At 38.8% G+C, this 27962-nt stretch overlaps 1 protein-coding gene across 2 annotated transcripts; it reads left to right on the plus strand.

Moving 5' to 3' along the window:
- mtmr14 (myotubularin related protein 14) lies at nt 1-27865 on the plus strand. 2 transcript variants are annotated; one of them, XM_006631003.3, is made up of 19 exons: nt 1-1083; nt 2301-2449; nt 4714-4822; nt 5999-6074; nt 8306-8366; nt 9148-9270; nt 9478-9551; nt 10148-10218; nt 10322-10396; nt 10812-10878; nt 11678-11763; nt 12424-12500; nt 14087-14123; nt 14303-14373; nt 15002-15060; nt 17610-17748; nt 18579-18758; nt 21577-21735; nt 26042-27865. In XM_006631003.3, the coding sequence occupies exons 1-19, from the start codon at nt 949-951 to the stop codon at nt 26220-26222; spliced, it is 1929 nt and encodes a 642-aa protein (XP_006631066.2). In that variant the 5' UTR covers nt 1-948; the 3' UTR covers nt 26223-27865. The 2 variants fall into 2 exon arrangements, with proteins under 2 accessions (XP_006631066.2, XP_015203765.2); XM_015348279.2 differs by lacking the exon at nt 21577-21735.
- The last annotated feature ends 97 nt before the right edge of the window (nt 27866-27962 follow it).

Below are 27962 nucleotides of genomic sequence, written 5' to 3' on the forward strand. Positions count from 1 at the left end.
TTTAAATCATAAAATGGAACAAAATCAGATTCGAATTTCCTGACAGGAAAACTTCCTTTGTACAATTCTTCTCCTCGGAGCTGTAAAACGGAGAACTATTACGTCACTTCACGCCGGGAAGTGGTCTATCTTACAGCTGGAAGGGGCGGTGGCAATCACGTGACTACTTGAACTTCCTGTTTACTATTTGTCCCGAAGAGCTTCTCTCCGCTCAGTGAAGGGATATACATGCTCCCTATTACATAAAACTTCTTTCTACTTCCTGTAACTGGGTTCAATATTCCGAGCCCACAGCCACCTGGATTTCGCGGAAAAAAGTTAGGAGAAACGTCGACATGGCGTTTACAAACCTAACCGGCCGACAGTCCTCGGATTTTCCTGCTTCACTCTCCCGGCGACCTCATCTCCTGTGATTTATCTCTGGCACAGTATGAAGATGGAGTTGGAGTTTTCATCAGCATAGAATCCGGATTTAAACTTCAGGAGTTTCTCAGTGTTGTTATTGTTTCCGATTTTGAGATGGCCGAAGTGTTGTGACATTCTGAGCAGCCTGCTGTGTTTTGACTTGGGTTTCCGATGACTTCGTATTCCTTCTCCGAGAGGTATTTCGATTTCAAACCCCAATTTAAACCGAGGTATGATTGGCTGAAGCTGTTGTTTTGGGGACATATCATTTGAGACGTGGCTCGGTTTCTCCCTCGACACCCTGACCTCATAAAACAGGTTTAAAGAAAGTGCCCCGTTTTTTTTTTTTTTTTAGAGGGATACGTTTTTTTCGGGGCCCTGAATTCAAACAGGTTACCCGGGTCTGGACCCTTGAAGCGGGCGGTGAGGAAGAAATTGGCAGGGAGACGATGGCCTGATGGGTCCACCCGAGCCCAGGGTGCTGCGGTATTTAAGGGTGGTGAGGTCCAGATAGAGCCGACCCGGCGTGGCGCACGGACAACTATGGCAGCGGCCGCTCTGGTCTCATCGGACTGCTCACCTGCCTCGGGAAACCCAGTCCGGAGGAGCGAGGAGATCGTGGATTTGATCGATTACTTTTCGAAATGCCATTACAAGGCGAAGGAGGTCAACCCCAAGGTAAGTTCCGTATTCGACCTTCTCAAACGGGCCGCGCACAAATATTCTTAAGAATGGAGCACGAATGTCCCGGTAGTTCCGCGAGTTGGAGTGGGAAGTGGTTTGGAAAGTGTGCGGTTTTTAGTCAGTAGCTGACTGGTGATCGGTGGGCAACTTGAGACTGGACGCTGTTGTCGCGCCCCTGCGCTTGGGTAAAACAAACGGGCCACCCTTCTCATTAAGCTGCCGTTTTACGAAGAATGATTTGCTCGATACATTTCTGCGGATTCGTAATTCCCGCTTCGTCACTCCGTAGTCCTATCCCACTGCGTTTCGTCAGCTATAGATTTGGTAGGTGCGGAATGTGATTGTTCTGGCGTTGGGAAGCAGGGTTTGGCAGTTTGCGTCTTGCCCACACTCTTTATTTTGTACAGCGTGTTGTAAATAAGAGTAAAAAAAAATGAAAACGCCGGTCATGTTTTGCTACAGGGAAGAAACGCGGAGGATGTCAGCATGTTTAATCTACACCCCGTGTACCTTGCTCGTTAATTTTAGACTGTATAAATCCTACACAGCCTAGAAGATGGCTATAGATTTTTAAATTGCACTAACTATTCTCAAACACTTTCAGGTAGCACATTATGGTAGCGAACAGAAATAACAGCTTTTTAGCCGCCGTAGAACACTTGTTTAATGGAGCCCAAATTTGTGAATAGTGTAGAAGCTGTAGTTCTTGTTTCCATTCCTCTTCACACCTTTTCAATTAGCACTGTGCAGGATGAGAATTAGAATATGAACTCGCACACATGTAGAGATGGCGTTTGAATTTTTTACCAAATGCAGTGAAGAATGTGATTGGCGGCAATTAACTTTTTACATTCTGACTACTTAAATTATGGATCCCATTCATGGTGGAAATGAAGATCCTCAATAGCTGTTTGTATCTGAAAGAATTCTGGAACAAGACAGGCTTTGTGCATTGAAAGGTTGACAAGTTTAAAGTAAGCGATGATGCTGAACGTGCTTTCAGACGCTAATTCAAACCGGAGCGAAAGACATGCATTAATGTGTGTGATCTTTCCAGAATTGAATAAGAATATTTTTTGAGTCATTTGAGACTGATTTGAGTATTTCAAGATGCCAAGCCTATAAAATGTGGTTTATTGATTTGATTACAAGTAACGCTGATTACATTTTCCTATTATGCACTAGATATTCTCTTTTTATAACTTTTCTAGGTGGAGCAGATTGAGAGAAGGTGTCTGGAGTTGTTTGGCAGGGATTACAAATACAGTTTAATTCAAAATCCCAATGGGGAGATTTGTGGCCACTACCCCCGACAGATCGTCTTCCTGGAGTATGAGAGCTCAGAACACGACAAAGAGAGGTATTTCTTTGCTTCTTCCTAGTGATGTTTCCCCCCAGCATTTCTTCATTGAAAATGTCCTTTTTCTGTCCTCTGATGCATTTCTGAATGATCAAAGTTCACGTAAACAGAATCAGTAGAGCACTTTGCCCATTGGTGCAATCATCAGCTGTCTATGAAAAATAGTTACTTTGTAGTTCGAGACGTGGAAAGGTCTATTGCTGCACAAGTAGAAGTTTAAGGGTATAGATCAGATTTAAAAAGTAGCATTTCATCACTTTGTAGTAAAAGTATGCGTGTGTATGTTCTATTTAAATTATGGAAATGTATTGCATTTATACTTGCGTGTAACAGGTCTGTTAAAAGCCCTGCCTCTTATGTAGATAATATATGAGAGTTTCTGGGAAGAACCACTTCTGTTGTAAACTAATTCACTTTGGATTATAGATGCAAAGCTTGAAGGATGATTCCTGTCACAAGTTATTTTGCCTGGCTTGAAGGAAGCCACTGGAGTTCACATTGTAATATTTATCACCATGCTCCCTCTTTGTACAATTACTGATGGTTTCAGCGGTAAAAAAAAATTGGACTCTGAATTTAAAATGCTTTTAAAGGAGATACTTAATGGCAGTGGCACCCAAACCTGGTTCCCATAACCCACACACTTGCTGAATTATTTCACCTGAGCACTTGGCTAGATTACTTAACCCTTCACAGGCCTAATAATGATCATTTGAACTCTTAGTTGTTCCATTCTGAAAACTGTTTTAGGTCACCCTTCAACTATTGTTTTAGAAGTAACTTAAGATTTCCCACCTCTAAAACACGTGTTGTTGGTTGGAGCATTTACATGTTGGCTCAATTAAGGATTAATTTCATTTAAGAGTATAGCTGCAATGAAAGAGCAGGTGTGTTGACCCAAATAAACCAGGACTGTGAACCACTGTGATGTTACTTACAAGCTTTGATTCATTTGCCAGTCACAAGGGCCACAGTTTATATAGTAACATGCTTGGTCAGGTTTGGGGTGTACATAAGTGACTTCCAAGCTTATACATAATGAAAGGTTCCTCTTGCTTTAAAGCTTGTATTTGTAAATTACTCTTTGCTACTTAAAATTTGAGGAAAGGTGTACTATTAACCAAAAAATGTTTAGCCATCAGCATTTACATGTTCAGAATCTTACCTGCCACAAGATGTTACTGCTATCCAACCAGGGAACAGTACTACTTTAAAACTAAACCTGTGCATCAATTGGAATTTGCATGCTGTCAGGTGCACATCCTCATACCAGGAACATTTTAAGCATTTGAGATGTGTATATACTATTTCTTCCTCCTGCCTTAAAGATGGAGGATTTTTAAAGACTTTTTTTATGAGCAATCAGTGCTGGACTGATAAATGGAAACTGAAGATACTGTTACAAGTGCTTGTTTTTTTATAGAAAGCAGTAATTGCTCTTTGTGTTTAAAGTGAGGGGTTTCTTTGTACATGAAAGAGTCTGCCTCCAACCGTTAAGGGAAAATTTAAGAGATATTTCTAATGTGTGGTTGTTTTCTATCATGTGTCATGCCTAAGTTTGCTTGTCTTTCTGAAGATCTTCTTAAGAAAAATGGGGGTTCCAGTCATTGGATGAGTATAAAATTGTCCCTACTGGCCCAAATATTAGGAACCTCGCAAGCAAATAGGCTCATGGTGGGAAGGAATGTATGGTTTGGATTGAGGCACCTAAGACAGTCTTCTGTCGCCATCCCTGGCCAGAACAATCCCCATACTTCAATCCTGTTGAAATGATGTGGAAGCAGTGAAACAAGCAGTTCAATCCCACACACTATTAACCTTGTCACAACCTCTGCTGAAGGCGATCGCGCCAGAAGAAATGGATTGGGATGCAAATGCTTCTAAATCCTGCTGCTTGAGGAGGTCCAACATGTTACTGGGTGTGATATGTGAGAATCTAATAGTTTCACAGGCAAAACAAATTATCCTTTTAGGTTAGAATGCAGTGGGTGAAAACAGAAGAGACTTGGGTATAGGTGAGAAGTATACAGGTATCTTTCTGCTAGTAATATGACCCAGGCTTTAACCCACAGAGTAATTCAGGTTAACCTGCAGCGTTCTATTTCCTTGAAGATATTCTACATGCGTACAACAGTTGGCAGAGAGAAATGTGAGCAAGCATCATGGAAACCAGACGGTGTAAAGAACTGGCAAGTGTATTTGAAAGATTCTTAATCTGTGCTGTCCAGAGAAGAATACACATCTTTTGTTTTTCCCCCCCTTAGGTATGAGAGTACAGTACAGATTAGTAAACTGCAGGACCTGGTGAACCGCAGCAAGATGGCCCGCTGTCGAGGGAGGTTTGTCTGTCCAGTTATCCTCTTCAATGGCAAGGTGAATGGTCTCGCAGGTCACTCCTCCTGTATAGTAGATCTGCCTGGGGTGGCAAAGTGATTTTTTTTTTCTTCTCTGTTGTGAGTTATTGATGCCCCTGGGGGAAAAAAAAAAAACGAAACCAACAGCCGGTTGGCTTCTTCACTGTGACCTTGGACGGATCAGCTTGTTTGTCACAGCCTCTAGTGCAGCAACATTTCAAAGGCTTCTAAGTCTTGTGTGTTATAGATGTATTATTCAGTATTTTATGCTTTTGTGGCAGTGGTTCTCAATTTATGTGTTGTCTGTTGGTGGGAGGGAGGGGGCTAGAGTTTTAAGGAGCCATAGTTGTTCAATTTTTCTCGTTAATATCCTGCATTTCAGATAACACGGAGAGTATCGCCTGCTTATGTTGAGCACTTGAAATCCTTTTAAAATCTGGCCAAAGTCTGAACTATGGGGATAATTGTAAAAACTCTGTTATGCGCATGGTGTGACCAACAATAACAACTATGCACACAATGAGCTATTTTACTATAGCTATATTTTAACTATAAACTATTTTTGATTTATGATTTGCTTTCAGAGCAAATTTGGTTTCCAGCTGTAGTGATCATATTCTTGACCTGCTAGTGTTTTCTAAAATGTTATTTGCAATAGGATTTGGAAAAATTGGGAAATTCCTCTTGGAAGTCCAAAAGTGACATTTTCAAGGACCCCGTGAAAAGGAATGGACAAGTGTATCTGGGATTATTTTTTGGCATTGGTAATGGGTTATTACAAGATTGCTCCGACATTCGATGTGCTGTCAAGCTGACATGCTTTGCTGTTTGGGTTATCGGGGGCTTGATCTAAAAAGCTTGTGAACCACTGCTTTGATTATTGGGTTTTTTCCATTTCGATTAAGCCGGTTTGCGTATAGAAAATTGTGGAAGTGTCCCAGAACTCTTTAAACTCCAAATATTTTCCCCCATTGTAGCATCATGATTATAGGCCTAAAAGTACTTTAAACAAAAACAGTTTTCCATGTCTTCTCCTCTTAAATGAACTTTTTTCCTGATGTTGAAAACTTTCCAATTTTTTCCCCCTAAAAACACAGTTCCGTATGGGCTAAAAGAAGAGATCTGTAAAACTCTGTTGGGAAACAGAGAGTGTTAAAGCTTATATGGTGTTAATGACACATTTGGTCTGTTTCAGCATATCTGCAGATCGTCAACGCTAGCTGGGTGGGGAGAGCTGTACGGACGCACAAGCTACAATTATATCTTTTCAGGTAAGTGAAGACTATTGCACAATGTGCTCAAGCAAGCGATTTATAGTGTATTCCTTCACTGGGTGTTTGTGGTTATATGATGTTTGTCTCGCTGTTTACTGCATAACTGAGTATAAAGGGTCATGGAGTCATTTAGGAAGTTGCAGTTTGTAGGAAGTCACCTCCAGTAAGGAAAGCTCCTGTGAAATTCGTTACAAAGACTTACATCTTCAAACTTGAAATCAAATCAAAGTTTATTTATCAAATGCACAACAGTACAGCGTGCAGCCATAGTTGCTGGCATGAAATGTCTTTTCTGCGAGCTCACAAGAATCACAAAAATCACAAAATTGAAGATAAGGTGACATAATCGTAGATGTAATAGAAATTGAATAAAACTCAATATGAGTAGAACTGCTATGTTTCCAGGGTGTATGCAATATATACAAGTAGTGTGCTTATGCTGAATACAGTGAAGACTGTGTGTCCATGTAGCCATTACAGTTGATTTTCTAAAGGAGCTGCAGGTTGGCTATTGAGCAGAGGTGATTCGAATTCAATCTATTTCTGTATCTGTTTAACTATGGATTCATTGACAATGACAGTGCCACAGCCATGAGCACCGTATTCCTTGTAACTGAAGTTAGTAGATGAGAATATAAAGCAAATGGGGTCAAAGTAGGCTTGTTCATGCCTTCCTTGAATTCTTAAGTTCCACATTAAACATCTGTGGTGAAGTATGAATAGATTTTTTTTTTTGGTCAAAACTCCTTCTGATTAGCGGGAGAGGTTTAAAGCAGTTGTTTTGTTTTTTTTTAAGCAGAAGTATACATTTTTGTGACAGAAAAATACCATTATAAATGCCAGCAGGATAGACCTGAAGGATGGTGAATAACCCAAGGTCTGAGGTGAAAATTTGAGGTTTACAAATATTCTACAAAAGAGGTATCTGAAAAATCTCCTGGTATGAAGCATTTAGAAACATTTTTTTCAAATTTTTTGCTTAATTGAGGACTTTTTTTCAGCTGTCAATAGGAAGGGGAGTCATGTTGTGGTGATTGAGTATTGTAGTTCCAGTTCAGTGAGGAGTGTACTACAGCACTGCGAGAGCCAAGAATTTCAGTCTGGCTTTTAAAGACTGCGACAAATATATCTGCTCTGTATTAAGGTTCTTGCTTATTTTACCATGATGTCCATTCTTTGTAAAACGGCTTTGGCCATTTTGACCCATGAAGAAAGCTCCACAGCCAAAAGAATTAACATGAACATTGAGAAGGAAAGAAACACCTTTACTTGTTTCTTCTGTGTAAAATGCCTTAAATCCTTTCAAATGCTGAAGTACCCACTGAAATCTCTAACTGAGTGCTACAAATTCATGGTTGGCTAATCATGTCCACATGGTTTAACAAACAAACATGCAGAGGTTATGCAGGGGCTCTCGACAGCTCCTTTGGCTGTGCTCCACTGACCAAGCATATAAGTCTCTGCTGCTTAATTTGATTTGGGTCCAAAAGTACAGTTGAGTTAGTTTCATCCACATGCACAAATTTACAGCAATGCCTTACGCGGGAGTGAAGAGCTCAGATCTTTGAGAATTCCACCATGCGAAATTTACAGTCTGAATTATTTAAGAGGAGGAAAAAAATTGTTTTACATGTATGTTTCTGAAATAGTGGCTTGTTACCTGGTTCTTAAGCACCTTTTGTTTTTAGTCAGTCTTCTTATTTGTTTTTGTGGTGCAGCATTTAAGGTTTTTCCAAAAGCAACTAGACTTTTGAAATTGAATCTATACTCCTGCCTCCGTTAAAAGATTTATAGAATAAGAGACACTAGCTTAAAACTCTTGGTGTATGCTGAGCAATATTTTTTTTTCCAATTTTTGTCCCTATAAAATGAAATCCACATGGTTTCCTCAATCCTCTGTAAAATAATCTTCTTGCATTCATTTTCTTAAATATATTAAACATTTTATATTGCTGCCATATAAAAATACATCCTTGCATTGCACGGTTTCAGGTAGCGTTTTATAATACATTTTCTGTCAAGCGTTTCAGAATTGCGGGTCATAACATTGCCACGATAAAAACTGCTACAGTTTTTTTTTCTATAAATGCTAAAGCATGCTGTGCAGTAATCAAAGATCATTTAGTTGAAAACTGCATCTTTTGAATATTCTAAAGCCATTTTTAATGACAATCAGTGCAAAGAAGGACAGGCATTTCTTCTTAAATTCTGTTTCTGCCTTTCTTTAGGGGGTTCTGACGATGCATGGGCAGATTCAGAGGAGGCTCCTGATGAAGACGGTGCAATGCGGTAAACGTGTTTAACTTATTTGTGAACTTATTCCAGTTTTGAGAAAAGTAAAGACTTAAGTGTTGGAAGCATAGCTTTCAGTATTGAGTACTTAAAAATATTTATATCCATTACAATTGATTTTTTTAAATGAAAGATTACAAATCTATATTGAGCATTTCAAGCCAGTGCTCAGTTGTCAGGATCTTTTTGTTGCAACTGCACAGCCTTTTTTTTTTAGCAGCCTTGACAAATTCATTAAGCCAGCTGGTCAACAGGGGGTGAAAGTCATAGATTAGTAGCATATGGCTGCTGTTGGAAGCAGTACAAGTTGTGCATCTGTGACGTATGCTTTACACCAGGTTGTTCTGTAGATATACTGTAGGTGTTTTGTAGGATTCTCTCCCATCTTTCTTTAAAGAGCTCGGGCAAGTCTCTTTGCTGGTCTCTGAGCCCTACGTGCCAAACGCCATCCACCTAAAACCTGCATTCTCATTTTTAAAATCTAGTTCTTATGTAAGCAGCAAACGATGTACTCTGGTCTGCTGAAAAACCAGCAAGTGAGATTCCAGGACTTGATCAATATAACGCTGTTGTCAATGAGCCTTCACTTTGATTGTGCTCTGCTCCATTTCAAGATGTGGGTTAGCCTTAGGTAGGAGCAGAAAGTAAGCTTTATCATGGAATATCTTGCTGTATTTTATGTTTGTTTGTAACAACTGCATTAAAGGAAAAATGTTCTTCAAAGTTCAGGTAAATACAAGTCCATTCTCAAGACTGAAGAATTTTCTTTTATTTGTAGGAATGGAGACTCCCAGCTGTTTGACAAAGTCAGAGGTCATGATATCAAGCTCCTCCGGTACCTGTCTGTCCGCTATATCTGTGACCTGATGGTGGAGAACAAGAAAGTGAAGTTTGGCCTAAAGTAAGCAGTTTTCCTAAATTGAAACATGGTGCACAATATTCTGGCCTCTCAGTGCAGTTTCTGTGTGCTAGAACTGTGAAATATTAAAATAATGGGAATCTTCATTAGATGTGGAAGTAAAACTAAATGTTCTTATTAAGCATTAAAGTTTTAAACATGAAAGCCAACACTGTGATGGCTCACTTTCTACCCCTTTTTTATCCTTAGTGTCACTTCGTCTGAGAAGGTGGACAAGGCTCAGCGCTATGCAGACTTCACTCTCTTGTCTGTGCCTTACCCAGGTAATAGCATGTCCTTCTTGACTGGTCACAGCTCTTGCGTTAGCTCAGGCAATTAGAATCTTTCTCTACTTCCAAATTGGCAGCTCTGCTGCGTGCGTGCTCCAGCGACATGACATTGGCGCAGGCTTGTACTGTAATTGGGAATGAGTATTTCTGAGCCAGACTGAAGTGCCCAGTGGCACAGCATGTCCGTAAGTGTGGCGCGATATGTCTGACTCCAACCTCAATGGCTTTTGCGCTTCTGTAGTCTATCCCCAGTTTCTGAAAGAAGTCGTTGCCTATGTGGATCTGGTGTTAATTAAACTTAGTTTAGTTCCTTTAAAATCAACCTTAAGGTACTTTTAGCTTTCGTTTAGCTCCGATCTTTCTCAAAATGATTATTGTGGCCGTTAATGTCTATAAGTTAATTATCTTTACAAAAACCTGAATTTTGGTTTATTGGATTAGTTTTGTTCATGGTTTCCAATGTATTGCTGGCCAATCCCTTGTTACAAAGTTTTTTTTTTTACAATCTTTGAAGGAGCATGATAGATTTTTTTGGGTCCTTCTGTTAGTCCCTTGATTGCTTAAACTAATTTTCCATTCTTTTTTCACAGGCTGTGAATTTTTTAAAGATTACAAAGATCGAGATTACACAGCAGAGGGATTGGTCTTCAACTGGAACCAGGTACAGTGTTAATGGATATGAACAGTTAATAAAAAAAATCAACGATGCCAGTTTTAGTGTAGTTGTAGAGTAATCTTAATGATGCCTGCTTTTTAAACTGCAGGACTTTGTGGATGCTCCCTTAACTATTCCAGCATTCCTTGCCAGCAACTTGAACATTGACTGGAGAGAATATCAGGTACTACATTTTTTGCTTGTAGCTCAGTTGGAACATTTTGTAATCATTAACTGACAGTGACACCTGCTGTTTAGAAATGGTACTGTGGTATTTGTCGATAATCCTGTATTTTGACTACAAACATGGGAAATAAAACCATATCTCTGTCTGGTAAGGTAACTTTTTTTTCGTTTTTTTTTTTTAGCAGGCACTAATTATCAGAAGTTGTTTCTACCCATTTATGCAATTGTGATCCATAAATGTAATTTTAGCGATGCAATCCAAATACCTTGACAAAGAGTACAATGGCAGTGCCCCATTTGGGATTTCAGTTCATTCAATTCCTTAACCATTACCCACTCTGCTGCTCTCTTTAACAGTAGGAAGTATGTGGTCACTGTAGTTTTTTACATCTTTTTTCCAATTCCTCTTTTAGTCATGGGACCTGGTTCAACAGACCCAAAATTATCTTAAGCTGCTTATACACATCATCAACAGTGGTGGTAGGTACTTTTTGAAGAGTTAAGTATAGCTTGACATTTCACACATTTGAAAGGTCTTTTATGGAAGGTAACATTAAATAAATGTACACTTCTAGCACGTATTTACTTTGGTTATTTTAGACTTTGGCCCTGCATTAGTGTTGCAAAACAGTTGGAGGGGAAGACTTTAAGAGGTTGCAAGCTGAATGCTGGGGTAGTTCCAACAATATTTGTTGTTGGTCATTCTACCTTCCTAAGAGGGTATATATATATGCCATTTTTTGCGGTTTGGGAGAAATGTAAATATAGGTTTGAGTATTCTAAATGTAAAGATCTTTCATAAATTCCAAATTTGTGTGTGTGTATATATATCTACACAGTTTAATATATATCTTAAAAATATACCTGAACACCCCACTCCTGGTCTTAAATATATAAATTCAAAATAGTTTGACTGAAATGGTGTAGAAATTTAATTCTGAAGATGGATTGAGTTGAAGGTTTTGGTCATGTGCTGTATTTTCACGTTGCAATGTAGTGGTGATGTGAATCTGCATCTTGTAATTTTTGAGAGTAGGCTTTGACACTGACTATCCCTGTGGGGATACTTCTATAACTGATTAGTCTGCAGGGCTTCCAATTAATTTTTGAACAATCACGGGTAGAAGATTCAACATTTTTCCTTGTGGGCATAGTACATATTTAAAGGCTTTTTGGGTACACCTTATTAATTAATAACCTTATTAATTAATTCAGATAAATAATCAAAGACTTCACTGTTTCATCTACATGATAAGCTTTTCTCTTTTGCTCTGTGCAGGTGACAGTGGATTGTTAGTGCACTGTATATCCGGCTGGGATCGGACACCTCTTTTTATCTCTCTTCTCAGACTCTCACTTTGGGCAGTAAGTAGCCATTTCTGTGTTGGCCTGCTTCTTTTTCTGGTAATAGACTACCTGCTGCATTTACAACAACAGAAGTTGTAAAACTAATTTTGACTTGTTTTTTTCTCCTATCCCAATGTTAATTGTAGACTATTTTCTGAACAAGTAAGGAAAATTGTTTGTTCCATAATGTATAGTTTAAGCTGCAATCTAATACTTTCACACGGTGAATATCATTATGCATCTGCTGACATTTCAGTATTAAGGCCTTTTAACCAAACTTTCAGTTCCTGATGAAGTATGTGATTATCTTTGTTTTAATCCTTTGCTTTCTGGATAACATATTGGATAACAAAGACATACTGTTAATTTTGACTTTAGAATTTTAAATAGTATTTTTTTAAATTGTTTTTGAAAATATGAATGCAAGGAAGAGTAGCTAGCACAGTTTTAGATTAGTTGAGAGCTTCGTTGGAATGATGTGTGAAATGTTTTTTTTACTTGGGTGAAAGTATATACGCAAGAATCTAAGATTATAAATTATAATCAGCCCTTTTCCCCCCAATTTGAGTTCTTACATCTTCCTAGAAGTGCATTAAGTCCATCTTTAACATTTTAAGTTTTAAGCAAATGTATTGTGTTTCACTTTGTAAGCAAAAATACTTCTTGTTCCTCTTTAAGGATGGTGTGACTCATGCTAACCTAGAACCAGCTGAAATTCTTTATCTAACCATAGCCTATGACTGGTTCCTCTTCGGGTAAGAATGATACTTTTGTTTATATTTAATTGGTCTCTTTGGTATTGCACTGAAAACATTGAAAGTAGGAAATAAAGCACCTATGTGTCCTGCAACCTTCATGCAAACATTAAATTTGTGAAATGCTGCTTTTCACCAGTGTTGGTATTGTCCTGTAGCAATACGAAGTATATCAGTTGAAACCTGTGCTGTAACTTAACATCCACACATTTGTCCCGTGTGGGTAGAAATGGAAAGCTGAGCAGTTAATTTCATTTTTACATGTCTTGTTTTGACAAAGCTGCAACGGAAGAGCTTTTTTTACCACAGTTAAACCTTCACATCAGCATCAAACTTAGTTCTTAAACTCTTCTTTCAAGGCAGACGTTTTTATGTTGAAGCTAAACAAAATAAAATAGTTTCATACTAATTGCATCCAAAAATCCTGTCAGCCCTGCTCAACAGAAATGCCAGTTGTGAGTTGCAGGGTGATATGGCTGCTGATGATCTCAGCTCTCAGAAAAGGCACTTGCCTACAGCATTGCCTTGTGCATTATACACCTGTGCGAAATGACATCCGTCACTGATTGAGGATATTGTGGGAAAGTGGTGACCGTTTTCTGGTTGGCTTCGAGTTCTGAAAAAGACCTGCTCTATTTTGAAGTTGAAAAGGATATGTGTGAAGAACATTTAGATGCTGAGCAAATGAGGATTGAGGGGGGAATGAAATCCAGAGGCACGTGGGGACTGGAGGGCTTTGTTACGGGAGCCCCTTGCTGGTTTCATGTTCACTTTTTCATGGCGAAATATTGACCTCATGGATAGAGGCAGCACCTTAACAGATGAACAGTTTGATTTCCCTCACCTTTTCAGCTGCGTAGCCCCAAACACATGACATTTTGCTCCACAAGCCGTTTGTAATTTTTTTTTACTATTCTGTGATGGGTGACCTCAACTTGGGTTTCTTACGCATTACGTAATCACATTCAATTCAGCTAATCTGCAGATTTTGACAAAGTCTACAAAAAAACACAGAATGAACGTTTTTACTGTTAAGAGGCGCTATTGGTTAACTGGACGTATAAATGATTTACATCTTTTGTGAGAATTCATAGATTCCTGGTAGGACATAGTGTCAGCCATCTCAGAGCTTTTGTAACTCCCTACGACTTCAGTAGGAGCAATGAATCCTTTTGGTCTTGTTAAAATGGTGAGCATTTTTTAAAGAGAAATTGCTTCTTGAAACTGTAGGAGGTTAATGATTCCTGAAGTCTTTATCCTTCTGACTGTACACGGACTCACACCTTAGAATACTAGGACATGTAGGCATTCTGACTAAAACAAAACCACCACATGGATTTTTAATCCCTGGAAACCACCTACTCTAAGATTTTTTTTTTTTAACTTTTGCCTGGAGGGCCATGAACAAATCAGATTCAAATATTTAAAACCCTTAAACATTATCAAAGTTACCCAGTGGACTTTTTTCCAGAACCGACAGGGGAATAGGACACATGATTGCGTGATAGTTTTGTTAAATAGGGTATTGTTTGAAGGGTTTCGATTAGTCTGTATTTGTTCATGGTATTTTTTTTTCTTTTTCTTAGGCACATGCTCCCAGATAGACTGTGCAAAGGAGAGGAGGTGAGTGCTGAGAATGTATTATGAAATCTTAAACCTTGTCTTTACCTGTAACCAGGTTTTATCTGAGACCCATTCCTGCTGTATGCGATGTAGAATTTTTCATTGGTAGGTGACATTATGGGTTTTGCCACCAGAGGGAGACTTTTTATAACTTATTTTTTTTTCCCCCTTTTTGACAGATTTTCTTTTTTTGCTTCAATTTTTTGAAGCACATCACTTCAGAAAAGTTCTCCGTAATGAAGAAACAGAGGTAAGCTCTTTAAGCGCCTTGGAATTATTTCTCAGAATTGACCTCGCAGTTATTCTGAATCATGAGAACATACAATTTGTACAGATGTTTGTTTTTTTCCCAAAAACTTGAGGGAAAATCCAGAAACTTTTAGATGGCAAGTACTTCCCAAATGCTGATGATTACCTTCAGAGTTCAGTCTGGTCAAGATAACCAAGGGTTGTCTACCTTTTTACATACTAAAGGTAATCCATTTAAATGGATCACTAGTTTTTTCATATAGTTTATGCTTGGGTTATTTTATCTCCGTTGGGTCTGTTCAGTTGCCTTATACCTTGTTGGTCAATGACTACTGGCTTTCTAAGGCTTTGTGGGGGACTGGTGAAGGTCAAGTATGCATATGTAAAACCATAGACACTTAATTAGATACTTGAGTGTACCTTCTTAATCACTTCTTTGCTTTATGTATTTTACCTTGAAATGCTAGTTTGGATTAGCATCTCTAGATATCCGCACAGCATGCCCATATAAACAAAATGTGTGTTTTAATCAGAGTTTCCAAATTGAGACCTATGGTGTTGATTTCATGCCTTTATTTTCTTAAATCTAGAATTTGTTTAACTTTAAGGTGGTTTTTTTTGCCTTTCAGAGCGAAAAATGCACAGTGCAGGGAAACTGAATTTACAGTTGAAGAGATCTGTCAGTTACGTAAGTTAATTAAGCTGACATCCCTTTCTCTTTTTTCAATTTGGTAAGCAAACACTTAGCCAAACATACATTTGAAGCTCAATCGAAATAACATTATGGGTGAGCTGGAACAAAACGAGAATATTATGGAGGGCATCAGGAAGGTTAGAACTGGAATCATTTCGGAAGAAGGCTCTATTAAAATAAGTAACATACTGTAGCAATTAAAGAATAAAATAATGTTTTATACAAAGAATCACCCAAGATTTCAGAAGAGGTCAAATTTAAAAGCTTGCTTTCTGGGCACCCATCTTGAACTTTGACTTATTTCACATTGTCCACTTGTAAGGGTTACCCTTTTACTTTCCATGCTGGTAATTAGCTCAATTCTGCAAGACTTCAGAAAGTGGTAAAGGGCTTTGTTCCACTTGTAAATCTTGTGTGGGTTTTCTCAATTTTCAGAAGAAAGAAGGTATTATACAAACCTGAAAGACTTGTGCTGCCTGTGTCCTGGACAGTGGTCACTTTGTCAATGATCATATAAGAGATTTACCTGTTCCTTAGACTTGCATTTTTCATGAGTGGTGCCCACCCTTATTTATTCCTTGATTAACAGTTTTTATCGATTTTATAGTTATGAATGCTCACATGCCCAACTACAAATCAATAATAGAAATACCAGAAGACACCTTCATCATTTCATACATGTATGGACTGTTCATTTAAGAAATGTTCTTATTTGCTTTATATTTTTGGAGTGTGATGGGTATAGTTTTCTCATTTATTAAGAAGTTTACATACAGACCTTCCAAGGGTCATAACCTTCACTAGCTCGAATAAAGAATAAATCCTTTGTGCCGCACCAGTTCATTCTTGCATTTGTTAATTTTGTGTCAATTCACGTTTGCCTTTTCTATAAAAAAGCATCCGATTTTCTCTATAATTAAGCACCCTGGGTCACATTGCATCCTTCTTTCAGTATGTAATTTCGTGATCTTGACAGAACTGGCAGGTTTTGAACTCTCTGGCTTCTCCAACTCTCATGCTTTCCTAGAGCCTCTGCTGCCAGGTGTGTGTATAAATTAATGCTTTAGCAGATTACCTTCCTCCATCTCTGTAAGGGACATTTCCCCTGGGAATGTTCTGCTCTTTAATCTTTTACCTCCTTAAGTTTCCTCATTGAGGCAGGCTTATTCCAGCACTTAACCATGGACTGAAAAGTTTGTAAAAAAAAAATCTAACAATTTAATGTGAAAGATAAGACTATCACATCAGATGAGCAACTAGAGTGCAAGACTTAATGATCTGGAGCGACAAACTTTTTTGGCTGGGAAGACCTGGGGTATGTGCCTGGTGTGAACATTAATTGCAAATTCGTCATGCTTCACAAACTTACCAAAATAGACCTAATTTAGAAGCTTATCGGGGCCAACTGAAAATCTCCACGAACTGCATTTGCAAAAGGGAACAGAAGGTTCCTAAGGCTGAAAAGATCCACAAATGCAGTGAAGCTGCCTGGAGAAAATGTTTAGTAGTGCAAATGGACAACACTGTGCAGATATCTCGCCACAAAAACTTACAGTACTTAACTCTTAACGTTTCAAAGAAGTCAGCACCTGTTCTGAAACTTCTGTGAAGGTCACATCACTGACTATAAACTTGACATGCCCTTTTCTTGCTCCTTCCGGTTGAGGTAATAATCCATTGTTAATCTGCTTCTTGCACAAAACGAATTCTTTCAGGAACCACAGTGCAATTAATTGATTTCAATGAAAAAATACTGGAAATACTAAAGCTCCAAAACTGCCCTTACATCATTCTTCAATTACCACGCTACTCCTGGGCTAGCCACAATCCTCTATCCCAGCAAGCCCAGGGTGCACAACGGGTGATTGGCTGGCACATACTCTCTTTCGCTCATACATGCATGTGATGGCCAGGGATGTGTGGCAGCGGGTTGGATACGTCAGTTAACCCGGGCAGCAAGACTTTGGACCTTGAAAGGAAAACGTTCTCTGACAACATGCAAACCCCAGGCAGATGGCAGTGCAGCCATACATCAAGAGCGGGACTCAAGAGCCTTTGGGGGGGGCAGTGCCAACAGCAGAGCTGCTGTGCTTCCCCAACATTGTGTGATCTGTGATCAATGATTGGGAAACAGCTTTTTAAGTTGTGAAGTCATTCCACCTTTCTTTGTTCTGATCTTACCAAAATATCTGTCCCCAAGAATTTCAACTGCAGCAGTACGTTGGTATAAATTATTGGAATAAACCTCCATTTATAGCCTCCATCAGTGACCTAAAGTCCCTTCAGGTTTACCATTTATTGGTTAGGATTTTTTTTTTTTTTTGCCTTGGGTAGATACCAACAGTTATTGGAAATTCTAAGTCCTGGCAGTTGTCTGTCTGATTTCCACTATTGCGCATATATATATATATTTTTGTACAAACGTACACATTTGTGTTTCTGTTTCTTTCACCTCGTCTGCTGTATACATCTGTGTGGCTTCAGGGTCTGGGTTGTAAGCTACCCTGTGGGTTTCTTTTAAGCGCATGACCTTGTGTTCTCAGATAAGAGAGACCGGGGCAGCGTCACCAGCCTCAGCAGTGACTTCTCTCTCATGACTGAAGACAGCCCGGCAGCGGCATCCAGCTTCAACTGTGAAGGAGCAGAGCCAGTCTCTGCAGGGTCTCAAGCGCAGGCAGCCTGGTGAGCAGTGCCAAAGGCCTACTGCTGTGCAACATAAAGCAGTATCTTTTCATAACGTGGGGGAACACTTCTGCTAGTGGAACCCAGCTAGTGTTATTAACTTGCAGTGCTGTTTTGCTGCGCTACAATCTACTGTATGGTAGGAGGTCACAGATCTGTCCTGTGCTAAAGTTGTTTCAACCTGCCATGGTTGCTCTCGTTAAACTTTTCAACTTAAAAAGGAATAGTCATTTTCTTAAGGCTGAATAAGGATTCACTTAACTATTGGTGATGGTAATAATGAATGCTACATTTATATAATTCAGTGATGCCTTTTTCTAAAGCAGCTTGGATTTAGACTATATGTTCATACAGCTGGATATTCTACTGGAACAATTCAAGTAAAGTACCCTGCTCAAGGAGTAACAGCAGTGTATCACCTGTGCTGTGAGCCTACAATTGTCCAGTTAATGCAGGATTCTAACCACAGCTGCCCCAATTAATAGACTGCATCATTTCTCTTTGTTAAAGCAGTTCATTGTCCCCAATAGCACACCAGTGGTTGTCTTTATCCTCTTTGTGTGATTATTGTGTTTGAACATTTGGGGAGGATGCAAGTTATCACCAGACTGAGGAAAACATACAAAGCTAGTCATCAGGTTACTTCATCAGAATTTGGTTGTATGCGTACATGTTTTGTGAAGAGAAGTTCGTTTTCATCCGTTATGGATTCTGTGCTATGAAATCTAAAGATAACGTAAGCAAGACTCATTTTGTAAAAATTCAAGCTTTACTTTTGAAGAATTTGAGGAAAGTCTTCAGCCTCTTGACTGAGCTACATGTCTGTCTAGGAGAAAAGGCAGGACATCGTCTCCACAGACTGTTATGTGGAGCAAAGCTCTTCAGCCAGAGGACAAGCTGCTGCATCCAGGACTGTCAGAGGCCAAATCATCCAGCTCTTCTTCTTCCAACCAATCGGAGCAAGGCTCTGTATGGACTGGGAGCAGTCCGCTAGCTGTACCTGGACGCAGGTGAGACATAAGGAAGCTGCTACTGTGTAGAATGTTTTTTTTACTAAACTGCAGCGAATACGGAATTAGTAAAGTGTAAGTCCTTGTCAAGGTTTGAAATTCATTGAAAGGGTGTTGGGGGGAGGAATTTGACTAGAAATCTTACTGTATTTCAGATGACACTTTGAATTAGTGACAAATATGAAATTACTTTTTCTCACCATACAAAGGCAAAAGATTCAACATCTCTTCCCCTTGTGTGTAGGGTAATATATTGGATATCGGACTACTGAAAGTCCTTGAATGTCAAGATGACATTAAGGATTTGTGTGGCTTGCATGGAATTTCAAATACAAATGAAGCCGTAAGTGTTGGATTCATTGGACTGTTTGTCTTGTCTGCTATAATTTGATTATTTTATCCTGATGCTGGTTGAGGCTTTTGTTGTGATTTCTCCTATGGCCTTCTCCCCCTTTTTTTGGGATAAGAGGGTTATTCTGGGAAAGCCTTTTAACTATAATCTAAAGCATTTTCACGCCCTGGAGAGCTGCTTGTTTCTGGATTAATTCACACAATGCAGAGTGGAAGAAGGAAGTGTAACAATAATATGTAAAAGCATGATGTCCTCTGGAGCCAGTTGCATGATGCTTTTTAAGCAATATTCTGTTTCTGCTTAACTCTTTAGTCTATTTTGCACTGTATCATGAAATACAAGAGATAGCAAAAGCTTTAAGGGAATATAAGGATAGATCAACTCAATTTTAATATTAGGAGTATTTTGGAAGGTTTCATTCTACTGGTTACACCAGTTTCATTCACCTGCTGTTCCTGGAGGGCTAGTGGGGCTGCAGTGTAAATTCCTTATTTTAAGTGATAAAAGAATAGTTAAAATAAAACCATGTTCTTCCAGCACTTCAGGTGCTACTACTTTAAATTTAACCTACAAAATGTGCAGGAACTGGCCCTCCAGGACCTAAGTTGGACCATGCTGCTACACAACAGTACATCAGAATGTGTGTAGATGTGGCTACAGGAGCAAACCAGGACTGGTCTACACTGTAAAGACAGAATTGCTGTCAGACAGATAACATTGCATGTAATAGAGCACATTTTGATATAAATTGTAAGTTCTGTCTTAAGCCATTGAATCCCAATAATATCCCTTCTGATTGCTCTGTTGAAATTCTTGGCTTTTGGCATTTTAAAGTGTTAGAGCATCAGCCTAATTGCCATTCCAGTTACCTTTTGCAGTCTTTACAGGATGTTGCAGCAAGGGATAAAGCTGCTAGCAGTTTGCCTTTGTTAAAATGAACTGGTTACAGTCAGTGCTGCTGAATGAGCTGCCCATAAAATGCATGAATGTTGTGCATTGCGATATTAAAACGCAGTTACTTGCAGCAATAGTGCCCTCTTTAGTTTATGTTCATACTGTAGCTATTGCTGTTTCCCCACCAAACAGTTGGCAGGGAGACCTTATGGGGCTGGAGAGGTTGACTCTGGAGCTGAAAGCCCTTATTGTTTTTGGAGAGGACATGAAGGGAGCCTGGGGTGGAATGTATGTTCCCTTAGTAATCTTGGGGCACTACCTCTCCGAATCTTTCACCAAGCACAGCAGCATTTGTGTCATAATTCCTCTCGACTCTAAAATTCACCCTGTACTTCAGTTTGTTTGGGCTGAGCTCCACAATGAAAGTCGTTAAGAACATTAGCTCTGGTTCTCTACACACTGGTGTATTGGAGTATTTATAGGAATCTTGCACTACAATATGAATTTGTGGTTGTTAACCTCAGATCATCTTTTCTTGCAAGAATTTAAGAGGAAGTCCTTGCAATAATTGGGTGCTATGGCAGCATTTATGAAATGTTGCTGTGTTTTGAACGTGTTTTAAAACTGATTAATCATGAGTATGAATATTCCTGCAGTGTACAATCCCAGATGTACAATATCCCACACACGTTTCTGAGGAGATGCTATTGGAACCAAAACTGCCTATGCTAATTCTGTATGCTGAATGCATTTCTGGCAAGGCACGCTGAGCAAAATCATTACCAGGTGCTTTTGTGATCTCCAAACAAAATGTCAATGTAATTTACTAAATACAGTTGAATATTTGCAGTCTCTCAACGATAGCATAAATGAGATTGGCCTAGTAGGATAATAAGTATCCATGTACTTTGTGATTATAGCATGTAAATTTGAATTAAACAGCAACTGAGGAAAATGCATCCCTGGATTGATGGTGTTAAATCAGTATCCAACCAATCAACAAGAAACATGAAAGGGAAATTTTCTTTTGATAGCTTGGAACATCTAGCGTCAGTTCTGTGCCTGTTGCTTACACCCCTTAACTTTAAAACCTTTAACTCCCAAAGTAATGAGGGATGCATTGATGTATTCTGTATGCATAGCCAATAATTCCTTTGACATGTAATAAATTTAGTAAAGCTGTTTTTTTAAAATGGAATATTTAATAAATTCGTAGTAATTAACTATCCCAGTTAATGTAGTCTATCCCTGTATGAGCTCAAGTTCTATCACGTACTGCTGTGCTTCTGTTCGTGACATAGGATCCGTCCACAAGACCATAAGGCTGCCCTTTGATATTGTAGGGCTGGCTGTACATACCCTCCAAGGATGTTGAGAATTTTAATCACCTAGTTCGTACTAAATTCAAGGCCCAGTAGCTGGGGGATTTATTTTTAATCTTTTAATTGAAATGGAGTGCAGCTAGGATGAGTGTCCCCCACCACAAAGACGCCGTCAGTCATGCCCATGGTGAGCACTTTGCTGGCCCAGCCCCCGCATGCCCTGACGCTCTGCTCTCTCTTTGCACTACAGATCTGCCGGCGAGTACGCACGGTCCGGTTCCTCAGTATCCACCGATTACGGCAGCTGGCAGATTGTGTCGGGCTGTGGCAGCCTTCATGACCAGGGCATCCTCACTGCCGAGTCTCCCCTCCCCTTCAGCTTTCAGGACGATGCAACCAGCGGCAGGATGTGAGTCCTAGTTGTCGCAGTGCGTAGCCAGGGCAGCATGGAGCTCAGGCAGGCTTAGTTTAAAAGTGCAAGAGGTGCAGTGTTTACCAGGCAATTCCCTGATTTCCTGGTAGGATTTTCGTTTTCACATAAGGATTTCTTTCACCTTCGCCCCCTTGATAGTTGAACTCGTCCAGAAAAAATTCTGAAAGCTTAATAAATGCTCCTTAGGGTTAGTAGTATCTAGCATTTATCAAGAGTAAAGCTAAGAAATTTGTGCAGTTAAATATAGGTGATCAAAATGCACAGTATAAACTCCCCAGTCCAAATAGATACACTGTGCACTGTGTAGAAATGTCTTAATTCTTTATATGACATTACTTTTGTGAATCACAGTTCATTTTTTGACAAGGTCATAACGGCCCATTAGGGGATAAGTGCCCTGAAAAGGAAGCACTCAAACAGATTTGATTGCAATTGCCGTTTTGATAGTAATTATCGGCTTAATTTTCAACAGGTCTTTCAGAGTTCTTGGAAGTAATGTCTGGGAATATGGGTGGTAGAGAAACCTGTCCTGCAGTCTCACTCCCTGCAAATAAGACTAACTGAATGTCTATTGCAATTATTCAAAAGTTGGTTTATTCTGAGTGAACGTCACCAGAAGATTATTCCAGAAGAGCTCAATCAGAAATCAGAATCTGTAAGGAGTAGCTTCCCCGACAGACTCTTTAATATTGTTAACATTGAGCACATCTTAAGAAAGCTGTGCACTGTGATGTTCTTCAGCTTCTTCAGTCTCCTGAGATACTTGAGTACTGAAGGTTTGCGTTGAGATTAAGTACTGAGCTAAAAATAGCATATAATAATCTGGTTTGCCTGTCTTGTTTTTTTTAAATCGCTTTGGCTCCTACAGTTATGCCAATTTTAAACTTTGATTTTAGTCAGTTCTTCTCCAAGCAATGCCCATAATTTTATTACAATGATTTTGAGATCGGTTCTTGTGCAAGCATTAATTTAAATGTCATGAACTGTCCCTAAAATGTTTTCCCTTAAAACAATTCCTAGTGTAAGATAACAGTATAATCTTTTTTTGGAATGGCTTTTCCACAGCAGTTCACTTTAGAGTGTGAAGCCTTTACTAAATGAGTGACAGGAATCAGGTTCCATTTCTCTTCAGACCTTGGATCCACCCCCTGAAATTTTCTGTACTGTTTCTTGAATTACCTCCGAAGTGAATACACTCCTCAACGATTGTCTGTAAGGTACTGTTGGGTGAACAGTACAGAATGATGTAATCTAGTTTTGGGAGGAATTCTAGGGTTTTAAGGTGTTCTGGGTTCTTTCTAGTTAACCTATAATTTTTTTCATTAAATGTTAAAGTTGCCATTGAAAAGCGTTTTTTCCAAAATTGCTTGTTCATAAGTGTTCTGTAGCTAGAGTGCTAGTTTCAGTTTACTTCTCCATGTTTGTAAAGAAGCGTTTTATTTTTGATTAATCTAGTGGTTAAAGAATCTTTTATTTTTAAGATTGATCTGATGAGTGGGATTCTGCATCCTTATGTATTTTTGCACAGAGCTAGAGATTTTAATTCCAAGATCTCAGAGGACTTTGCCTGTTAACTCCTCCCATCTATTATATGAAATTCAGCTTCTGCTTGATCAAGATGCCAGATTGAGTGCTAACATAGCAGTGCATTTAATTGAATAAACATTATCTGTACATGCTATTGTTTTATAGAAGCTGGAGAGAGATGCAGCAGGTCATCAATTACAGCTCACATGAATATGGTGGAGCTTGTAGCAAACCTTTACTTTAACCACTTCTTCATCTTTTCTATTGTACCATTCGTGTGTCCCCAAGAGAGAAGGAGATTTGTATTCCTTTTGTAGTTCTTGCTAATTGCAGATTTCCCAGACATTTTGACTTCAATGCTTTCCTGTATTGTTCTGTTACAAGTCAACGTATTTACTAGAATTGTATCTGTTTAAAACATCCCTATGATGATGCCCATTGATCTTCCAGAGGATTAAACACAAATGAACTGTCTGAAACAAATTAGTCTGAATATGTAGGTTTGTACAAGGAATCAGTTACTAATAGCATTAAACTCTCCATGTTTCAGCAACAAAGCATTTGTCACCCAAGATACCTGTTATCAAACTGTCAGAAATAACTTATAAAAGGTAACTGGTAATATTTAATTAGAAATACATCTTTTAGCAGTGCGGGATGTTAAGAAAACACTGCACAGATTGGATTTGGAAGCTGGGTAAGGTTGGAGCCTATAAGCATCTCTTGGAGATCAACTAAAAATCAGTTCTCTCAAACAACTAGCTGAGTCTGACTATTGAACAAGATTCAGTTGGAACAAAGGGTTTAAGTAGGATAAATTATTTCACTCCTTGAGGTAGTGAATCTGTACACCAGATCCAGTTTCTCATTTTATGAGATGAGACGAGACATCAGGACATCAGAGATGTCCGTTCCGGATTGCTTTCTGTCCTGTTGTGGAGGAGATTCAGTATATTTCTCAGTATTTGATACCCACGTTTTCGTAAAACTTATGCAAAGTCAGGATGTGAGTCACTTCATTTTTCATTCTTTCAGTACTGTACAATCAGTATCTACAACTGAATGTAATGGCCTGTGCACATAAGCTCCAACTCCCTTTGGTGTCTGCACAAGGGCTTCCTATCCTTTTTTTAGTTATACTTCGAGAATTGGATTACTTCAATTTAAATCTCCTACAGTTTTTTTTTTCCTTATGAGTTCTTTCAGCCTATAATACATGGTACCTTGTAGTCCTGCATTCTTTTGTGACATTTTTCCAAGCTAATTTGAATTGGATGTTTGAGGTTGAGTTATAGATACAAAATCATGTGTATATCCAAGTACCTTTTGTACTTTTTTTTTTGTCCAAGTAATCTTGATAAAATGGCACAATTTGAACACCTAGATCAGTCCTCAAATATTGTGTTAATAGCTTAAGTCTGCTTTTTCTGCTTTGTAGGATCTTCAATACATTTTTAATTTGCAAGGTTTTTGTGAGGTATAGCTGTAGTCTGAATCTACTTTAGATTTGGCATGCAAATGTAGTTCAGTACTAGTATACCCTCTGGCTTTACAAATAAATCTTAACATTGCCCTCTTTGCGTAGTTGGTTGAGCTGTGAAGAGATGGCATTTTGTCCTGGAACATTTTGTAGATTTCTTTTGGAATTAGGCAGAATACCTGCATCTCTACTATCTAATTAAGTGTTCCCACCTTCTGCGTGTAGAGCTCTATTCCTCTGTAGTGAACTCTTCACTTCTGACAAGGGTATTGTGCGCCTGGTGGGGAAAACTCGTACAGTAGAACTTGGCCCCATCTTGTGCAATGTTCCAATTAGAATAGGCTAGGAGTGTGCATGGATGTATTTAAATTGGAGCTGAAACTATTCTGTAAATGTTGAGCTTTCAGTGCAGTTGCTGATTGTGATTTCATTAATCAACATTCATGTGATGTTTTGTATTTTATATATATAATTTTAAGTTGTGAGAATGTAGAACAAGCCACCCAACCAAAGCCCCGAATTCGTTCAAGAAATAGACAAGATCGTCAGAGCAAGTAGTTATCAAACTGTACCAACGGGCTGAATGGTTACAGATTGGAGAGAGCCCTTTTTTTTGTCTTTACGTGATTTTTGTAGCTTCTTTCCTCTAATGCAAAACTTTTCTAGAAGCCAAACGAAATTCCAAGCACAACTCAAATCTACTTCATACTTTGTTTTGACTATTCTAGTCCTTCGAATTCTTAATCAAGAGCAGGAAGCTTTGAAACTCAGCCCATGCATTTTGAATTGTACATTATTCTACTGTGTTCCCAAGTGGCGTAATTGCTAAAGGACTCCACTGGAATGGCAGGCACAGTCAAATGGATCCTAGGGACCTCTTGTGGAGTTCTGAACTATGCCGTGGTCCATTTTGTCCCGGCTTTCTCATCTAATATTACACTGGCTCAACTCTGTTATACAGTAGATGGGCTGATTTGAGAATGACAACAATTCTTTGAAGTTTCACACAAAAAAACAGCTGTCTTGAAAGCTTGTGAGGATCACACTCGACCAGTTTCCCTTGTGGCAGTGCAGTGTGAGAAACAGTTTTTCCCTGATCACGGCACATTTTCTCGGATCTTCTTGTTCTATTTGTCTGTGGTATATACTACATTCATCTTGGAACTGGAAAAAAGTTCAGGGCTCTGAAAAGAAAACACTGAAGGAAGAAACTGAACTGATGTTGCCATAATTGTGCAGGTTTGTGTTACCAGCCTTGCCCCCATTGTGTTGCAGGTGTCCCCCACCCTCGGAGCGACAGGTTCGACTCGAAGCGGTGAGAGAGGTGTTCCTGGCAGCCTACAGCTCCACGGTTGGCTTGAAATCGACCGCTCCCAGGCCGTCTGGAGCCATCTCCGGCCTCCTGGAGCAGTTTGCACGGGGAGTGGGACTGAGGGGAACGAACGCCATCGTCTGACACAGTGTCTCGAAATGGATCCAAACGAACGGCAAGACTGACCACAAGCCAGTGCCAAGCTGAGGCTGCATCTTTTTGTTTCATTTTACTGAATGTAAAGCAGCCTGATAATTTTAATTTATACGTTACTTCTGTTTGTGTGTGTGTGTAGGGAGATGAACAGTGTTATTAAAGCAAAAGGGAAGGCTTCATCACCAAGCCAATAAACCTTCAAGAAACTCAACACCCATAAGAACAATGTAATGTTTTTATTTTATTTCTACAAAAGCACAATCTTTAGAGAAAACAAAGTGATAATGGTTTAAAGGTTCTTGGTAAGATTACTTTGAAAGGGTGATTTCTAAGGGACATTCCCCTGGAGTACAGTGAATTTGTCCATGTACCCGTTTCTTAAAACAATTTAAATAAAAAGGAAGAGAACAAGGTTCGCTGACATGTTTAAGTAACTGATGAGCTCTCCCGATGAACAAAGTTATTTTCAAAAATTGTTGGCTCGAGATGGCAAATGACTTATTTGTATGAAACTGGAAAACGGTATCAATGGGGAAAACTTGAGCAGCTTTTGACTTTTTTTTAATGTACCTCTTATTGTTGCCTTTGGGCTGTAACTTAAGTATATTTCTATACAAAGCCCAGACTAATTTTACTGGGTTTGGCATTAGGCTGTGATGTATAATGGGAGATATTTGGTTTTAAGCTTGTAAGTTTCACTTCTGTAATGAAAAACCGTGGCTGAGTTTTCCAACACTTGAATATTGAGACTAAATGGGACAATTTATTCCATAGCCAGACCTTTTGAAGTAATCAATTATTTTGTGCAGTTTTTTACAAAATACTGTAACTTACTGTAAAATACTGTTTCATGAAACATTAGGGTAAAAATGTTGGATATTGCACCCATCTACAAGAGTTGTTTTTTTCAGTAAGAAAGTATGGCTTTCATATAGTAAGTCTGTTTTTTTCTTCTTTAATGTTTTTATTAAAAGCCCCTTGTGTGAAAATCAAGTTTTAGACTTGTTGGATTGCTTCTGGATGTGTCCAAGAGATTACACTTAATTCAAGGAGATTTGACAGCCTTCATCTAAGTCAAAGTTTAAAATAGAATTCAAACAGTCTGGGAAATTGTTTTTAAGAAATCCTTTCCTCTAACTTCTATTACTTCTGAAACAAATTGATGCCTTGTGCAAAGTTAAATTCACCTTTTGTTTCTCTTGATTCTTCTGAATGAAAGAAGTGGCAATTCTAATTGGTGATTTTTACTCCTGTTTTAGTTAAGGCCTTTTCGGCCTCTAGAAACTCAAATCCTAGGGGGTTTTCAAATGCATACTTTTCAGAAATTTGTGGAGAGAAAATGCAGATATGTCTAAACTTTATATGCATGAGGAATTGCAAAATGAGTACAGATTTTAACAAGTTTCCTTTACAAGCCCAATGTTTTTGCATTGTCTGGATTTGGCATTACAGTTTCAGAACCCACTTATTGTAGGTTCTTCAGTCTAGTTAATGGTTACATGTAAAACAAAAACTTTAACAATGAATACAATGGCACAGAGTGTAAGATGGTTGTGGGAAAAATCATTTTGTGACTTGTTTTTCTCTTCAATTCATTTGTGAAATAAAAATGTCAATATTTTAATGACCCATTTCAGTGTTGGCTTTAATACATATCCTTGCCATCCATCTATGGAACTTTATTTTTCTAGGATGAATTGAGGTTACCAGTGTTTAAATTCAATTCTA

Source organism: Lepisosteus oculatus, chromosome 4 (assembly GCF_040954835.1).
Source record: "Lepisosteus oculatus isolate fLepOcu1 chromosome 4, fLepOcu1.hap2, whole genome shotgun sequence".
NCBI lineage: Eukaryota > Metazoa > Chordata > Actinopteri > Semionotiformes > Lepisosteidae > Lepisosteus > Lepisosteus oculatus.